The 19,818-nt window shown below is 40.5% G+C and overlaps 1 protein-coding gene across 1 annotated transcript in view; it reads left to right on the forward strand.

Moving 5' to 3' along the window:
* The window catches only part of CTNND2 (catenin delta 2), a 747,444-nt gene that overhangs the window by 675,693 nt on the left and 51,933 nt on the right, over nt 1-19,818 (forward strand). The window contains exon 16 of the mRNA XM_074985959.1: nt 2,111-2,195. Within this exon, the coding sequence (XP_074842060.1) occupies nt 2,111-2,195 (85 nt within the window). The remainder of the gene's footprint in view (nt 1-2,110; nt 2,196-19,818) is intronic.

A 19,818-nucleotide genomic window follows, 5' to 3' on the forward strand; every position in this document is an offset into this window, starting at 1 on the left:
ACTCTGTTTCATGAGAAGGCAAGTCAAAAACTTTTTAACCTTAAAGAGTTGTTATGACAGAATGTGTAGAGTCAAGATAGATGAGGTAATATATTTTATTGGACCAACTGCTGCTGGTGAGGGAAATAAGCTTTCAGACTGACATGGGGCTTCTCTTCAGGTTTGGAGACAGTTGGTGGTCCAATAAAAGATATCCACTTTGTCTCTCTGATAGCCTCTGACCAACACAACTACATCAACACTACCTATAATAGTATTTATAGATATTTTGATGGATAGATTTCAATTTGTTATCTATTATAATATTGTATTCCCTTTCATCTGGATGCTCTTCAAGGAACTGGAACCCCCAGATTTGAATTATACTTGACTGAGGAGGAAATGTTGCCTACTCAGTGTAATTCAATATACACCCTAAATGCTAATGCATTTTACATTGTGTGCAGCATGTGTTCCTCCAAATATGGAGCCGGAGTGCATCTGGTTCCTTTGTGGATCTGCTACTCAAGTAGAGGATCCACAAGGTCCTTCCCTTCCCCTCCTGACCCATGCTTGCTGCACAAGGGTAGGGCACAATCAGGCAGTGCAAGGACTATCTGCTGTAGTGTATGTAAAGAGCCCGTAGCCCTAGTGTTCGTTCCTGCACAGTTGTGTGGCAGAACTGGTATCCATGGGATCAGGCTGGCCAAATGCAGTGGGTCTTATTTCATATTAACAAACTGGCTGGCAATGTTACCACAATGGTCATTCCCTTCTCCCAGTACCCAACTCACAGCTAAAAATGGGTAAATAATGGAATCTTTGATGCTTTAAAGTATTCATTATGTTCTGATCAACTCATGAATTAGTCGTCCAGTTCTAAGTGCAGGATGAATAATAGAGATGGGCAGAATCAACAAATAATTTACTAGGAAAATATTGTAGAAAACAACTGAATTAATTATGTATTGACCATTATTTTACCAGCTCTGCTTGCAATGCAGTTGTGACCCTTCTCATGTGTGCTGAGTAGTACATGCTGTCAACATCACTACCGCATGTTTCATTCATTTTTGCCACCACTGGTACCCTTTTCACAGGGAAACACCATGCACAAGTCCGGTTGTTCCCCAATGTCTTCGTTCAGGCTCTGATCTCTTGTAATTTTGTTTTAGGGCTCTGCTGCATTATGTTTGCTGAGGGGATGAGGTTACATGTGTGATGAGGACTTTCTGCATAATCACATATCTCTCGTGTTGCCCTGGTGACCCTTTTCATTGGGCTTAAGACATCTGCTCCCTCTTCTAGTGCTTAAACAGAAGTGGAACATTTGGCTAATTCTCTGAAATAATTTTTCAGATCTCCTGAAAAAGGATCCCAGAAGGAGGCGTGCATGTGAAATTCCATATCTTATGTTATATAGGTTTAGAGTGCAGTCATTCCTAGGTTACTGTTTGCAGTGTTTCAGAATATTACTCCAAATTTGGATTCCTAATTAATTTTATTTAGCCATAAAGAATTGCTGTCTGTATATTTATGATGTGTTATATTCCTGTGCCTTGCCTCCAAGTCCTCCCCATCTTAAAATAGTGGTCATCACCTGTCTAGTTCCTCTGACCGTCTGGTAGAAGGCACTGGTGCAGTGATTACTCAGTCATCTGTTCCATGAAATCCTTAATGTCTACCAGCTCTGGAGGAAGAAACCAAGCCACCTCTCATGCCACTGCAGCCAAACCACCTCTCCAGAACCAATTTGTCCTGTTTTTGCCTTTTGCAACTTGCTCTCTTTCTACCTTCCCCACAACCCACCTACTAGTCAGTTAGTTCAGCAGTTCTTCTCCATCTTGACAAAATTCTCTTGTTCTCATATTGTGGGTGTGAACCCATGTTGCTTACTCACTGTACAGCGCGAGTGCGTATTGGTTTTGTTCCTTTTGGATCTATGAGGAGTGCGTTTGTCAGTCAATTAAATGTTGCTGTGCAAACTACTGAATCTAAAGCTCTTACAGTATACTGACAGATCTGGGGAATAGCTGAACAGTGTATGTGAACTTCCGTCCTTTGTAACTGACTCACAAATCCGCATTAATGACATCTTTCTCTCTCTCTCTCCCTGTCTCTCTCATAACAGACACTCACCAAAAGTGGTAAAAGCAGCATCTCAGGTCCTAAATAGCATGTGGCAGTACAGAGACCTGAGAAGTCTCTACAAGAAGGTAAGATGTTCTTCATACTTGAGATCATCTGCACAGTTAGCCAGTGTGGGGTGGGCTAAAGGAACATGAGACCAAAATACTTTATTTGATCTTTTAAAGGGCCTAAACTCTGAAGTCTAAATCACAACAGTCTAAAGGTTGTGGGGTTTAGCTGTGGTGTTTTTGCATGTTCCCATTTCTGGTTTTATTAACGTCTGACACAGAAAAGACCCATAAAGCATGCATTTTTGTTATTGTTCGGGGAAAGGTTTTTTCTTAAATGAATTTTAGTTCTTATGAAAAGTGCTGGAGTTGACAGTCCTGGAGAGTGAAGTCCTCTGTTCACAGAACCAGTACAGCATGGTCAGCAGTGGTGCAAGCTGCCTCTCCTCTGCCTTTCCTATCAGTGCATCTCAATCCTATCCTGGAGAGACCACCATAGGGGTGAGTGTGAGATTCCCAACTCATTCAATCCCTCGCCTCTCTGCTGAGACCACCAATGGCGGTGCCTTCAGTGGTGGTGCTTTTCTGATATGGATATTGGTATCCCTGGAACTGGATTGAGACCTAAGTGCTTCACGTCCATCCAACTGGCAGCTTTCATGCACTAGTAACACAGGCTTGATTCAGAGGCAGTCTAGAGGTGCAAGGCAGTGGCTCCTATTATCATTCTGAGAAGGCTGCCAGCCTCCGCTTTTTTGTAAATTGCAGTGCTTTTCCTATGCACAGCATATTTAAAATGAACTACTTAAAATAAACTTCTTACGTGCATAAATGATAGGTGATGGTCTAGCAAGCGCCTATCACAGAACACTTGTAAATGGATGCGCACGCACACATGCGTGTAAATGTGGTGTTTATGTGCATACATGTGCATATAAATAGCAGTCTCAGATCACTTCCTAGTACTCAGGATTTCACATCACAAAAATTACCACCACAGTTGCCTCTAATTGGCACCTTTCTTTGTAGTCTATGCAAAGAGACGAGGCGTTTAATTCCACTCCCAGTCGAAGGTGAGGCATTTTAATGGTGGTTGTGAGGAAGCTCACAGTGTCACTGCCTGTGCTGTATGCGTTGCATGGCTGAAAGGAGTTGAGTCGTGTGAAGTCTTTGCCTCAGTCTGCCCCAGTTGTCTTGGGTTTGAAATATTATTCTTTCGCACACCTGAGCTACTGTTGGAGAAAGTTTGGAAGGCCGTAGAGAAGAGTAGAAAGGGTAGGGGCCCTCTGAGAAGAGAGGATACCTGAGATACTGGGATGGAGTGATTCTCAGCACAGACTAGGGAGATGCTTCTTTGAAGGTAAAGTTTGTTGTGCTTGCAGGGGCTGGCTAGTTTCTTAAGCTTCAAATAATTTTGTAGAATTAATTTTGTTAATCCCTTCCTGAGCTAACCCTGGCGGGGTAAAATACAGGCCAGTATCCCAGGCAGTTAATCTAATGCCTTTCCCATGCACTAAGCTACATTAATGAAAGAATTATTTAGTCTTCATGTGTCTTGACAACCTGCTACCACCCACTGGCTGGGTCCACACTTGCCTCCAGCTTTGAAGGGGGCATGGTAATCAGGGTGATAGGAGATTACTAATGAAGTGCTGTGGTGAATATGCAGCCCTTCATTAAGCTAATTCTTCCCCACGGCAACTTCGAAGTGTCAAACTTCGAAGTGCCAGCATGCGTGTAGCTGCAGGCGCTTCGAAGTGCCCATGATACTTCAAAGTGCCTTTACTCCCCAAAATTTTGGGGGGCAACTGTAGACAAGCCCACTGTGTAATAATTTATTACAGAAAATATCAAATGCTTCTAAGAATTATCTTCACTAAAAATGCTACTGCACATTAGCAGACAGATACGTATTTTTTAAGGTTTATAAAGGTAGTACACAATATGACCAACGATGTTTATGCAGAATGAATCAAGAAAAGCTCTTTGCCAAAAGGAGCTATTTCCTTTGCTTCCTTCATATTAGTCCATTGAATACTTAGCTGTATACTAGAATTGATGCCTTTGGCATTTTCTTTCTTTCACAATGTTTTAAAAAATAGTATATAAAACAAGAGAGCGCTGAAGGTCTCTATTATGTAACCAAGAATATTTGTCATGCAATATGGGCATAAATAGTCAATAGAATTATTTTTTCCCACTAAAGCATCTGTATTTGGCAACAATGAAGGAATCCAGCTTCAGCTGGCTGTGTGACATGGCCAGCACTTTGTAGTATCACACGCTGGCAGGGATTTTTCCACATTGCAGCTAAATCCAATTGTGCAGGTGTCTGAAATGCATTAGTGTGTCCTAAAAATATCCGTCTCATTATTCCCAGTTAATCACTAGCATGTGAGAGAGGCTGGACTGGAAGCGTGATTCTGTTTTATGACTTGGTTCAGTAACAAGCCCAACATTAATTTTAAGGAAATTCATCTGTATTTGTCCTGCTGCCTGAGGGACGAGATGTCCTAAGTCTGATGTGTTTTAGAGTTGCGCACATTGACATTACAGTAAAAAGGGGAAAGAATAATATGATATAGAATAATAACATTTGCATTACTGAAGTAACCAGAACATTGATTTGTTGTCATTGTTGGTATAAAACTTGAAAGCTTTTTATGTTTTGATAATACTACTTAGTACTATGGACTTTATTCACTATCTCTGGCAGAACCCAAACTGCATCCGCCCAGTGGCAGAGAGTTCAGGCAGAGGTGGGAGCTCAGGGTTGAAAGCTGCCTTTAAATTCCTCTCTGCTGTGAGGCCAGGAACCAGCCAGTGTGGCCCAGGAAGCGTGTTTGACTTAGGAAGGAGCACAGCCAGGGCATACAGGAGGCGTACTGATCAAGCATTTCCCCCAGACAGCTTCTGCCAGTGAAGGTCGTAGACTCACCACTGAAGATAGAAGCTCTGTCCAGCTAGTGGAAGCCTGATATTGTCGCTTGCTGTCTGTGACACCACTCGCCTCCTCCATAGCACAGCTTTTCTCATAACAGATGTGTAGAAAGCCTCAGAGGGGAAGCTGTTAGTCTGTAAGCTCACAAAATCAAGCAGTCCTGTAACACCTTAAAGACTAAAACATTTGTAGATTAAGTAATAAGTTTTCATGGGTAAGACCCATTTCTTCAGATTTGAGTAGAAAAAAAGAATCCAGAGTTTATATAGCAGGGGGAGGGAAAAAAAGTGGGTGAAGTCACCTGTTATCAACAGGACAAGTGAAGGAAGTAAATTAAATTAGGAGGATGTATGTCATTCCTGTGCATATCAAAGGTGGGAAAATTGCCTTTGTAATGTGTAAGATAGAGTTGCAGACTGTACCCCTAACATTTTTAGCCAAGGTTGTAGTACTAACAGGTACATAAAGTGGAACAAGGTTATGCAAGCTCCTCAGGGACTGGCAAAAAATCAGTTTTACACAAAATGACAGGTCTTCTCATAAAAGTACCGCAGAATTGTACTTAGTATGTTTTGAGTGTTCTAAACCAAGAGGTTGCCTGGAAAGGGCAGCTGGTTGCACAAGTTTTACTGTGTCTCAATGACTGAAAAGCATTTCCTGACTTTAGATGCCAAAAGCTAAAGCAACAATTGCAGTTTCTAAATTAACAAGACTGATTAAATGAAGACAGAGAGAAGCACTTACTTCAGGCTTTAAGGCATTTGACTGAGAACAGAAGTAAAAGCATTTCTACACTGAGCTGTAGTGCCTGCAGTTTGATGTAAATGAGCAGTCTCGAAAATGCAAATGGCTGCTCATTTGCATATTCCTGCTGCTCATGTGCATATTCGGGCAAGATCGCCCCGGCAGCAGAGGCTGCTGTCAGCAGAAGACAAGCAGTGTAGATGCGGTTCTGCTGGCAAAAACCCCCTTTGTTGGCAGCCCCTTATGAAGGACTTTAAAATTAAAAAAAAAATTATTGATCAATGTCTGATAGCTACAAAACTCCTAAAGAATTGTGCTGTGAAAAGAACTCTTTCCTTCTAAACCACTAACACCTATGCAAAGTGAAGCAGCCAAACTCGCTAGCCCCACTCTATTTCTCCCATCACCTCACATTTTTCCACCTCCTCTCACAGGGTACAGGGGCTGTGGTTCTGGTCTTTCAGGGACGGCACAGGTAGAAAGAATGGAGCCGGGGTGGGAGAGGTTAGTCTCCCCAAAAGGGGGTGGAGGGTGGGTTATGTCTGCCATAGCAATTTAAAAGGGTCTGAGGCTTCCATGCCATTTGAAATTGCCTTGGGTCCGAAGCACTTGCCCCCTTTGCCTCCATCTGTCAGTGGGCCAGGCTGAGCCCCCACCCACACTCCAAACCCTCCCTTATTCTGAACCCATGAGTTTTGTGCTGACCCTGGATCCTTGGGAACCCCACAAAATCTAATAGTCCAGGCCTCCAGAAAAGTTAACCCAGCTCTATTAGCCACCCTCCATGATTCACCTTCTTTTTCCCCTTCTTCCTGTCTCTGCTCCCTCCTGAGCCCTGTCCTCCATCCTCCATGGGATTCCTCCAAATGCAGGATCCCCCATCTAACCCCTGGCCTGGGCCCAGCTGCTCTTTACTCCAGAGACTTGCCTGTTTGCACTACTGTGGGCTACCAAGCTGAATGCAACCCTCTAGCAGCTGTCTCCCTTTTTCCCCATGTGACTGTCCGCTGTTCCTGCCATAGGGCCCTGCCCTCCCTATCCCAGTCCTACTACATGCCAGCAGTGTGTGTAGGGGGAGAACTTTCTGAGACACAGCTTCCTCTGTCTTTCTCCGGCAGCGTGAGCGGAATGCATAGCAACCACACAGCCTGGCTCTGGCCCTCCAGACCTCCCGCGCCCCCAGGGCTGCTGGTAACAGCATTTTTAAACAATCTGCTGAAGAGTCTACATGCCTCCTGCAGAGGGCTCTTTACACAGACAGCCCCTGCTGCTTAAGGAGCTGTCTCTTTAAAATTCAGGTCCCTGCTTTGCAACATATGGGGCAATTAGCCTGTTTTTTTTTAAAAAAGAAAAAAGTGGGGGCATTTTCCAGGGACCTTAGAAAAGGGACAGTCCCGGCTAAAACGGGATGAATGGTCACCTTATTCTTGGGGCTTTGCAGAAAAGTTAATGCAATCCAGGAGCTGTTTCCCTAATGAGTGAAGTGGAGTTAGATAGCTTTGTATGAGCTCTCCGCAAGGCATGTTTCAGTGCCCATTGATATCAATGGACACTCGTATTGAGTTTAATGGCCCTTAGATCAAACCTAAAGGCAGGATTTCTTCTTTCTGGCCCTTTTTAGCAGGATTAACTTTACAGTGGATTGGGCTGGCATGTGAGGTCTGTTGTGGGTATTTAATGTCTGAAGGCTGGGGCTGTCTTGCTAGATTGGGTCCATAATACTACCTTACTGGTACTCATCTAAGAAGAGTTTTACCTTGCTTGGAATTGTCTGGGATGTTTGTTTGACCAGAATGCCAAGACAGCAAAACCCGAGGGCTGGGTGGAGAGAAACTGAGCCTCTCAGATGCGAGATGGCTCACTGTTGAGCTGGCCTGGATTTCAAACTCGTCACTACCTGGTGATAGTGGTTTGATTTTCTGTGGGGATTTAACCAGTGGTCTGAGGCTAAAAAAACCTTCCTGACATCCCCACTGTCATCATTTGGCCTCTTTGTTGAGGTTCTGTGTGGTGGGAAATACATCCAGGGGCACACACGTTACGCTAGCAGAGCTCCTGCAGTCCATGATAGCTTATGCATGTCATTAGCAGAGCTCTGTAACAGTTTATGCACGTAGCACTTTAAAGACTAACACGATAATGTATTACATGATGAGCTTTCGTGGGACAGCCCCCCTCCTTCAGAGCTATAGCCTTATAGAAAGCTCATCACCTAATACATTATTGTGTTAGTCTTTAAAGTCCTACATGACTGCTTTTTTGTTTGCTGAAAATATAGCTATAGTGAGAAAGAGCACATTTTCATTTGTTGCCTCTCAGACTTTTTTCATCAACTTGAGAATTTAAGGAGATAACTACTCTTAACTAACAGCAACTTGAGAAATTTCATGGTTAGCAAATTAAAATGATCTCAAATCTGTAGACAAAAAGATCAAGTAAAAAAGATAACTAAATAATTTAACCTACACCAAAATTTGCTCGGTAAAAACAAGCTCCACTTTGCGCTAAGGTTTATGATATTAAAGAGCTTGAGAAACTGTCATGAAAAGAATGTTTTCTCTGAATTGCATCTTTACACTGTGTCATTTTATTCATGGCTGTATCTACACTTGCATGCCCCTTTCGAAAAGGTATGCAAACTAGGTGAATCAAAATGCAAATAAGGTACAAATTTGCATACCTGACACCTCATTTGCATATTCTTATTTTGAAAGTAAACCCCTTTTTTTAACGTGAAGAAGGATTCTTTTGAAGATGGGGTTTACTTTCGAAAGAGCAGTGTCTGCACTGGTTTTCTTCTTCCAAAAGAAGCTATTTCAAAATAAGAATATGCAAATGAGGTGTCAGATGTGCAAATTTGTATCTAATTTGCATTTTTGATTTACCTAATTTGCATAGCTCTTTCAAAAGAGGCATACAAGTGTAGACGCAGCTCCTGGCTGGGTTTACACAAGCCCCTTCTTTTCGGAAGGGTCTTGCTAATGAGTGGGTTCGAAAGATGCTAATGAGGCGCTGCCATGAATATGCAGCACCTCATTAGCATAATGGCAGTTGCAGCAATTTGAAAGTGCAGCTTTTGAATTGCGTGCTGCCCGTGGAGATGGGGACCTTCCAAAAGGACCCTCCAGTTTTCGAAAGCCCTTTCTTCCTAACACCAGATAGGAAGAAGGGGCTTTTGAAAACTGGCCTCATTAGCATCTTTCGAACCCACTCATTAACATGCCCCTTCTGAAAGAAAGGGGCTCATGTAGACACAGGGCCTCTGTATTTATGTCTTTCAGGTTATAAATAGGAAATCACAATACATTTAGAACGTACAGTTTTTCATTCATTATTGTGGATTTGTGTGTTGCATTGGGTAGTGCCAATATTTGTCCCTGTCACCCAATTTAAGAATAAAAATATAATCATCATTTGAAAGCAGAGAAGTTACTAATGGCAATTTGTCCTTCACCATGTACTGTGATATCACAGAGTAGACAGAATATTGGGACAGATATTTAATGATGCCAAAGTAGACACTAAAGGTTTGGGCTCATCTGTCGTTGGCTGAGCAGGATTTAAAAAATTGTAGGAAGCCTTATCAAACAGTTAAGCCACGTAAGAGGTAGAAGAGGAGTCACTTTTCATGGAATCTGAAGACTAATGCAGCTGTAAACTGCTAAAAGTTCCATGAAAATTGCCAGAGACTGTCAAAATCCTGGGTAACTGATGTTCTTCTCTAAGTAAAATAAATCTATTTGCCCTTTTAACATGTCAATGTATGATGCTGTGATATACTCTGAAATATTGACTATGGACTAATTGGAAGAAAATCCAAATGATACATCCTACATCCTTTCAAGATCTGTTCTTTTTTAGATGAAATTGTCTCCAGTGCCAGGGCCTTTGTGTCACTTCAATACCACAGCAAAGACTTAAGCCCCAACCAGCACTGAAACATTCCCATCAAAACAGCTGTTTGATAGGACGACACATGTGCTTAAAATTATTCATAAAAATATATATGCATTTTGCTAGAAGGGGCGTGTAACTGGAGAATCAGTGGGCTGGGGGAAAGTACTTTCACTGAAGTGCACATCAGCATTTTAAGATGTACCTGTGTAAGGTAACCTTTCCATAATTTAATTAATACAGCACTAACTTTACAAAAAAAACATTGTCTAGAGCCCATTTCTATACCACTGTGAAAATGCAGCTACCTGATGAAATGAATGATTGACTGAATAATTGATTTATGGCAGTGGGTGGTCCCAGGCTTCAGAGTGAATGAGGACAGAGGATTTTCACCTATCCATTGTTCTGGGTCATGGCATGCTCAGTGTACTCTCTCGCAGAGCCAAGAAACTAGAATCTATTCCCAAACCCAGGTATTCTGGCTGTCATCTGACCAGTCTTGAATTGTGATGTTTACACATACTAAGGTTTGCATTCACAAGAACTATGGGGAGCGCATTTAAATCTATAAAAACAACAAGAAGTCCTGTGGCACTTCATAGACTAACAGATATTTTGGAGCATAAACTTTCGTGGATTTCATCTGGCGAAGCAGGTCTTTGCCCACGAAAGCTTATGCTCCAAAATATCTGTTAGTCTATAAGGTGCCACTGGACCTCTTGTTGTTTTTTGAAGATACAGACTAACTTGGCTACCCCTCTGATATTTAAATCTTTTATAAATCTACAGAATAAAAGCATGATACATTTCAAGGTTTAGTAACATATGCACTATAGATCTAATCCTGTTCACTTTACTTACCAGTAGTGCCATTAATTTAAGTGATGCAGTCACATGACCAGTGTCCTATATGAACATTGCATATTGGAGAGAGAGGAGAGGGACATACAAGCTCATTCCACTTAGTTCCCTTTAAAGCTATCTGTTATTCACATAAGTTTCTGTTGATTATTCACATCTTTCATTCAGAAATACACTTACTGCAAATATTTCAGTTAACAAATATAATACTGTTTGTCAAGCACTTCTGTTGTGATCCAAGCCTACTTTTTTTGAAAAAAATCAGTACATTTCCTTATGGGAACAAAATTGATCAAGTTAATGTTTTCTGTGGATAAAGTGAATGTGTTCAAAGTATCAACAAATTTCTTGACAAAATATAAATATCCTGTGTTAGTAGGAGTAGAACAAACGGATTTTATACAGACATAAACCAATGAGACTCAGTCTGGTGTAACATAACATCATTTTTATAAGAACATTGTTGGATTTTAGATACCAAAATTCCATTCCCTTAGCGGCGCATTTTTTTGTTTACCCTTATATCCTTCCTTTCCCTGCTAAAATGTGACTGTGTGGAATTATTGCAAAAGAAAACAACAACTACCCCATATTTCGTAGACATCACACCTGCGAACCTGTGAACAAGTGTTGTGGTACAGACATAACAAACACTTATAGATTTCGTTGTTAGTCACACAGGACATAGCAATTATGCTTTTTTTTTAACACAAAAGAATTATCATTTCAATCTTTCAATCAATGGAATAAGTGTACAGGCTTTGCTGGTAACCATTCCTATCTTATCTGACATTTCAAATAACATTTCTGCCAGTCCTCCTTAATCCCTTTTACTAATAATATTACAAAGAGAAGAGACTGCCAGTATTTTATCATCACTTTTTTGGCATTTATCATGGCTTAAAGTAACCATTACCAGGATGAAACAATCTATGAAATACTGTACCATTTCCAGTGTATAAATAAATACTTCTCATGATGGGCTAACACCCAGCACTGGATGAATCACAAAAGGTATTATATATTGGCCCAATACTCCACTGGCTGGCACCTATATCATCATTTACGTCTGTTCAAAGATGATATAAAACCCTCTTGAATCAAAATTATAGCGGTGACAGCAGCACATGATGGAATGAGAGAATCTGGTCTTAATATATGCTTCAGATATGTTCCTGAAAGACTGTCATTTTTAAGTGGCCTCATTAGAAACTGTATGTGATAAAATTTCAGTTTTATTTGTTCCATTTTGCATGTGAGGTATTTTCATTCTTTTAATGCCATTTGTCTGAGAGCCCATTAAATGTATCACTTCTTGTTGTTTTAGTCATTCATAATCTTTTTAGAAAATGAGTCTTTATGCTTGTCTTCCAAATATTTTACAATGTTCTAAAGTTAGTTCTGTGTTAAAGTCAAGAGTCAATACCAGATTATGGTCTCATTTACATCGATGTGACCCTGGAGTAATTTCAGTGAAGTTACACAGGTGTAGCGCAGATCAAAATCTGAATCACAGAGTAAAAATATTTTGCGTCCTATTAATTTAGCTGTAGTCATAAATGCAGTGTTGATGACTCTGTGTGTGTGTGTGTGTGTGTGTGTGTGTGTGTGTGTCTTTATTTACATTTCTACTCAAAATATAAATTCCATTCTTAAATGCGTGTGCTTCTGTTAAAAAGCAAACCTCCAGAGATCTGAATCTCAGTTTCAGTAAGCATCCAGAACAGTAGCTTTGACCATTGCTTTTTGACCAGTGGCTTAGAGGTACTATTGTATGTTCCTTCAATATTCTGGATTGTAACCAGTCTGCTGGTCTAACAGAAGAATTTCTAAATTATTTGTAAGAGATGTAAAGGAAAGAATTTGTGAAAGATGAAATAGTTCCCCTCCAAAATCCGCTAAATTCAAGAGATGGCAATGGTGTCAACAACAAACTGCATGTATGAGTTTACTTTTCCATTAAATTCTCTGTGAAGCTGTCTAGCAGGAGTATATAATTTATATGGTGTCATAGTCATATGATTCAATGGTAACTGTGGAAGCAAGCTCCATTTTTCTTTTGTGTGAACTCTTGGGGCTTGCTTTTGAAATCCAGGTCTCTTATTTTGTTGTGTAGTAGACAAGTAGGAGTCTAACTTTTAGCTCATAGTTTTGAAAAACTTTTCATTAAATACTTCCTCTTTGCACAAAGTACGTTACTTTGCACTCTCCCTTAAGAGGGACAAATTACAAATATGCCCCTCCAGTCAGTATCTTTGACCAACAGGCTTTCTTTTGAAGTGAGTTATTTAGCTATAAATTCAGAAGTTTGCTTTGGACTAAAGATGCAGGCAGGTGTCTAAAATCTGAAGGGATTCCAGGTATATGTATGGTCACGACTTTAGGACTTTTTTATTCACACATACAGATTCATGGAGCAATATAAGCTTTTTTATCTTGAACACTGTGCAACTTCAAAAATTATATGACGATATCTTTTTGATTTTCTTTAGTTTTTATTCCTTTTAAATATTACCTGAGTTCTGGAAGTATCAGAAACAAACTTCAGAAAAAAATCTAGCTATGCCCAAAAAGCATACAGAAGTCTGTCTACCTGTGTTAAAGTGCTGGCGTACAGGCTATGGCTACACTGTAGCCGTAACCCAAAATAATGTACACAATTTGTGCAATGAGGAGTAGTGGGAATGAAATAATGTGCTCAAAATAGCCCTGCTATTTCAAGCACGGTGTTTAGACCTGGGATTTATACTTTGGGATGCAAATGTGTCAACACAGTGTGGTGATAGCCACAGATAAGCAAATTGCTATTTTACATTAAAGATTAAAACAATCAAACCCAGGAAGTGCTGTCACTTAATAGAAAAACTTGCTGAAATTGTTAATGTGTGTTGTTTCAAGGTGTTAGATTTTATTAAATCATAGAATCATAAAACAAAAGGGCTGGAAGAAACCTAAAAAAGCCATCGAGTCCAGCCCCCTGCTCTAAGCAGGACCAAACCCATCAGATCAGCCCAGCCAGGGCTTTGTTGAGGCAATACTTAAAACACCTCCACTTCTTCCCTAGGTAGACCATTCCAATGCTTCACCACCCTCCTAGTGAAAAAGTTTTTCCTGATGTTCAACCTGGATCTTCCCAGCCGCAACTTGAGACCATTGTTCCGTGTTCTGCCATCCATGACCACTGTGAACAGCCTCTCTCCAGCCTTTTTGCAACCTCCCTTCAGTAAGTTGAAGGCTGTTATCACGTCCCCCCTCAGTCTTCTCTTCTGCAAACTAAACAGTCCCAATTCCCTCAACCTTTCTTCATAAGTCATATGCTCCAGCCCTCTAATTATTTTGGTCACCCTCCACTGGACCCTCTCCAGTGTATCCACATCCTTCCTATAATTGAGGGCCCACAAATGGACACAGTACTCCAGATGTGGCCTCACCAAAACCAAATAAAGAGGAACAATCACTTCTCTGGGTCTACTGGCAACGTTCCTCTTGATGCAACCTAATATGCCATTAGCCCTCTTGGCTACAACCGCACACTGTTGACTCATGTCCAGCTTCTCGTCCACTACAACTCCCAGGTCCTTTTCTGCAGAACTACTACCGAGCCAGTCGGACCCCAGCCTGTAACAATGCTTGGGATTCTTCCGGCCCAAGTGCAGGACTCTGCACTTGTCCTTATTGAACCTCATCAGATTTCTTGCAGCCCAGTCTTCCAATTTGCCTAAGGCACTCTGGACCCTATCCCTACCCTCCAGCATATCTACCTCTCTCCCTAGCTTAGTGTCGTCCACAAACTTGCTGAGAGTGCAATCCAACCCCTCATCCAGTGTTGGTAGTTCTTTGTTTTGGTTGCTCTTTTATTCAGTTTAGTTCATGCATCTCTAATAACCATTTGTTAAAGGTATGTCATTTTTAAAATACAGAACTAGAGGTCCTTCTTAGTTACAGAGTGGTCTTGTTGCTTGTAGCCTAAAAGGTAGGTAAAGGGGCAAGCATCTCTATAACAGAGAGATTCTTGGTGATTGTAATAAGAAAGTTAAACCAGTTAGGATGAAATTAGAAACTCATACATTTTCAGTAATTTTGAATTGTTTTCTTTGGTTGCAACCGCTAGCTTTGAAGTTAAATTAAGTCAGCTGGACTTTTTTTATAATGCAGTATTAAAATAGCAGAGCAAAGATTGATATTTTATCATATAGCTATGATTCTGGTACATTTTTGTTCACTTTCTAGTAGAAATGAAGAAATATTGGTGTACTGTTGTGATGTATTATTTTGGGTTTCTTCTGTTGATGTTTCCATATGTTGCTTCAGTAAGATGTAGTTCATCTCTGCACTTTAGGGAAATAAAAACGCTTGTTTTATGCAACTAGAAAATGCAAATTCAACACAAGCAGTCCAACTGAGTAAATGTCAAACTTGCATATTGATAACCTAGTTTCAACTCTTTGGTGTCCAACGTGATCTAATAACCATTGGTGGACAGTTGCTCTGGAAGTACTTTTCATTAGTTACATTGTCCACCAATTTGAAATAGAAATTTAGGTACTGGTATCAAAATAGACATCTAATTTAAAAATGGATGTCACTGGAATCAGGGGCTGTCAACAAGGGGGCTTTTGGTCAATGGAACCCCATCTACACAGCTTGTTTTGTGAAGACAGAAGCCTCCATTGGGACAGCGAAATTGAGTGACTATGCAAATAAGTGGCCATTTGGATTGTAGAGTGCCCTCATTTGCATGACCTTGCCAGAAGCAGTGCACTGTGCAGACATAACCAATAAGAAAGAAATATTGTATTCAAGTCTCTGCATTCCATGGCTATGTCTACACTACAGCGATCCGTCAACAAAAGTTACTATCAGAAGATATCTTCCAGCAAAACTTCTGTTGACAGATCATGGCCACACACTAAAGAGGATTGCTCGGTCCATCCACTTTGTGACAGAGAGCAGCCAGAGTGCCCAGCTGCTACCTCGACAGAATGGCTAACTGGAAGCACAGAAGATGGGGCTGCCCGGTGACACAGAAGCCCTGTCTGTCCACACAGGGCCAGCCCCTCCCCCCACCCCTCACAAAGCATCCACATGGCTTTTTTGTCAGTGAATTCTGTCCAGGTGTGTGCTTAAACTGTAAGAGTTTGTTAATAAGCACAACAGTCCTTCAGCTTTATAAGTGGAGAGACTCCATACTCTTGAAAAAATGTATTAGAACCAAAACCTAGTGCAGCATGAGTGTACATACAAATTTTTAAGACCCGTTTGGATCACAGGATTCTGTGGTGCCTCCACATATAAAGGAACTTATCATCCTATTTTGGAACTGAAAAACTATTCCCCAGGCTGCACAAAACCCAAATGGTTCTTGATCACTGGAAGCATTCCTAATGTGTTCTTCACCATTGGGTTATAGATGAGGACAGAAGATTGGGGTTGGTTTGTTCTTTTAGTTCCTTAAATTAGATTTGTCATATTGTTGTTTTTTATCACATTTTGGCCGTGTCTACACTAGCCAAATGAAAGGACCTTTTCGAAAGGACCCCTCCTACTTCAATATCCCCTTATTCCTATGAGCAGGTGGGAATAAGGGGACTTCAAAGTAGGCGGGGTCCTTTTGAAAAGGAGCCCTGTCTGGACGAGCCGCACGGCGGTGAGCTGCATCAATTTCGAAGTGCCGCGGCCGCCCGCATGCTAATGAGGCACTGAATATGTATTTCAGCGCTTCATTAGTAAACTTGAAATGTCCATTTGCATGGCTATTTCGAAGTTTTTGGCTAGTGTACACATAGCCTTTATGTCCGGAGGTGGAGTAGAAGAACACCATATTGGTTCATCTGCTGATATTGCTGGTAAAATGTGAAAAGTGTTCTCTGTGTTCTGATCTGTGTAAGTACCTTAAGGATGAGTTAATCTGCTGACCTGGAGTTTGGGGTAGAACAACACATGTCCCATAACTGGTTTCTGTTAGGGATTAAATTTCCCACTTTGACTATTGCATATCCATATTACATGATATCTAAGTATTGCATCTGGAATAAAAATGTGACTGAAAACCAAATAGCGTTGGTGGATAGAGTTTCTTGCTTGTAAGTGCCCCTTGTTTGCACTAGATATTAGCCAAAATCTCATCTCATTAAATATTTAATTTTGAGCTAACAAGTATGCAGGAAAAAACATGGAAGACAAAGATGTTGGTCCAACGGCCAAATACAGTCATGATTTTTGTAAGTTGACTATAGAAATTGTTCCTTTATGAGAGGTATATGAAATGGTACTACTTTGAAAAATGCATTTGTTATTTTATTGTGGTGTTTTGAAAGGCTTATTATTTAGCTGCGTGTAACAGCAGCAAAATGAATAATGAACCCTATTATGTCTGATGTCTTGTCCTTCATGCTTTGTCTCACAGATTGTTACCTTTCCCTACAGCTGTTTTATTCATTAGATTAGGTCTTGTCACTATCACATGCGCACCACAGGAAATCAATAATTAATTTTGGGTAGGTAAAGTGATGCCTGACTGATTTCCTAAAACCTTTCTCTGCCACAGCATAGAGGGCAATAGAGCAGAGCTATTGAGCAGATTTTCACTTAGGTGGAGCCTCAGAGTCATTGGAACGCCAGAGACTGATTGTGTATCCTTTACAACCAACCTTGGGGTCTGGGAGTGTGATTTCAAATAATGCCCACAATGATCATTTCTCTTTCATATGACTTACAACACTTGTAAAAGCATGTTTGAAAGAAAGAGAACTAGCCAGTTCATTTGCAAGACGTTGAAGGAAAAAACTTGGTCAACTGTATCAACAGGGCTTACAGTCTGAGGCTTAGCAATAACAATTTCAGAAACAAAAAAGAAAAAATACATTAATAATTCTTTAGGTACGGCCTGTAGCTGTTCTGAGAACTGATGGGTCTTGCTTTCAGAGCACTGAAGATAGAGTCTGGGAGCACTAAATCCTGTACAGAAATGAAAGAAAGATGTCACTTCATCAGAGAAAGAAGCAGCCTAGTGCTTATTAATCCTTATTCCGTGCCAGTTTTGCTGTAATAAATGGTTGCATGACCTAGGAATCTTTTTCTCCCTTCCTTCCTTAGTATAAATTTGTATTACCAGATTCTTACAGAGACTCAAATTTGATGCATATATATATATATATATATATATATATATATATATAAAATACATTTATTTTCTGGCATGTTTGAATTCACAGAATCATAGAATCTTAGGGATGGAAGGGACATCAGGCAGTCAAGTCCAGCCCCCTGCCTAAAGCAGTATCAATACTAACTAAATCATCCCAGCCAGGACTTTGTCAAGCCAGAACTTAAAAACCTTTCAGGCTGGAGATTCTACCACCTGTCTAGGTAACTCTTGCCAGTGCTTCACCACCTTCCTGGTGAAATAGTTTTTCCTAATATACAACCTACACTTCTGCCTCTGCAACTTCAGACCATTGCTCCTTGTTCTGCCATCTGTTACTACTGAGAACAGCCTCTCTCCATCCTGTTTAAGCCCCACATTCAGGAAGTTGAAGGCTGCTGTCAAATTGCCTCTCACTATCCTCTTCTGCAAAATAAATAAGCCCAGATCCCTCAGCATTCCCTAGTAGGTCATGTGCTCCAGCCCCCTAATCATTTTTGTTATCTTCTGCTGAACTGGCTCCAGTGCATCCACATACTTTCTATACTGGGGGGCCCAGAACTGGACACAATACTCCAGATGTGGCCTCACCAGTGCTGTATAGAAGGGAGTAGTAACTTCGCTAGATCTGCTGGAAATTAGATTGTACCTTTAAAACATAACCCTCGAGGTCAGAGATGGCACCGTTGCAGAGGGAACACTGAGCAGAATTCTGGCTGACTTAAAGAGAACTCCTGCAGAGGCTTTAAGCTAATGCAGGTGCAGCTGAGCCCACCATTTATAAAGTGCACTTCTCACTCTCAGTGACTTTGTCAGCTATAGGGATTTATACGTACCTGAAGACTGAGAGCACACCACCCTTATCTCAACCTTTTAGTGGCAGTGCTGGAGGCAGAGTCAGTGTTCCCTAATTACAGGTGAAAGTGGATTGTGTGGAAAGTGTTTTTGTCTCTCTGTCCCCGACCCTGGCATATGTACCCGGGGCAGTAATAGCTGTGGCTCATACCATTTTTGTTGTGTCACTGGAAGTACTTTTTTTTTGCCTTCTCACCACTGTAATCAAGCTCTCATAAATACAGCATTAGCGGCTCTTGCAATTGTTTAACAAATGTCAAGGTAATGTTTTTCTGAAACCCCAGCTTCTGGGGTAATAATAATAGGTGAGAATCTCATCCTTTATTTTAAAAAAGTATGTTTCCAGTCCTCCCAATAGAAAAGCAAAGCTGTAAAACAAGAATCCTAAAGTCTAAGAAGCAAGAAGCCAAAGAAAAGCAACCCCAAGTTTGTTCATTTTTAAATCTCCATGGTGTGAGGGACTGACATGATTTGTACACACTTGGGGTTGGCAGTGCTAAGGTTAATTCCTCGCTAGATTTACTCTAGCTTTATCTCACCATACCATAATGCAAGCGTCCAAACTGAGAGCATTCCAAAGCTTCCTGAACACTTCCTATTGCTCTTTACAATAACAAATTTTGAGTTCTCATTTTATTATTAAAAGACAAAAGCCCATGAATAAAAACTCTCCATATATCTTCTGTAATTATCTCTCATTCAACTCCAAGTATTTGAAAATGTAAAGCAAATTATCCCTTAAGTATTAAAGTAGGTTTCTTCAGAATACGTCAAATAACAGGTCAATATAAAGAAATTAAGGATGGACTACTACCGCTGTGTTTCTGTCGAGCAGTAAGAACAGATCTATAAATATCCGCCCTTGCTGGAGCCTATGATTTTGAAATGTTTAAGGATAGTTTCATTTTTTTAATATGGCCATTTTATCTAAAATGTTTTTAATAAGGGATGTTTTAGAGGGACTGAATTTATAAAGTTAATAAAAATAGTTATTAATTTCATTAATTTCTTATAGAAAAAAATCCCAACCCTTCAATCCAAAGTAACTGCACCAATTTTCTTTTTAAAATGGCACATTCTTTATGGTATGCAAAAAATTACAGTTTTCATCTCACACGTTGCATCACGCTTAAGACAATATCTTCATGCAAAACACATTCTTCATAATATATGTAAATCTACATGTGACAGGTTCTGAAAATGTAATATTTTTCTGTGTGATGCTTACTACCACCTGTGTTCATAACAGAGTGGGATCT

This window comes from Carettochelys insculpta, chromosome 2 (assembly GCF_033958435.1).
Source record: "Carettochelys insculpta isolate YL-2023 chromosome 2, ASM3395843v1, whole genome shotgun sequence".
In the NCBI taxonomy this organism is placed as follows: Eukaryota; Metazoa; Chordata; order Testudines; family Carettochelyidae; genus Carettochelys; species Carettochelys insculpta.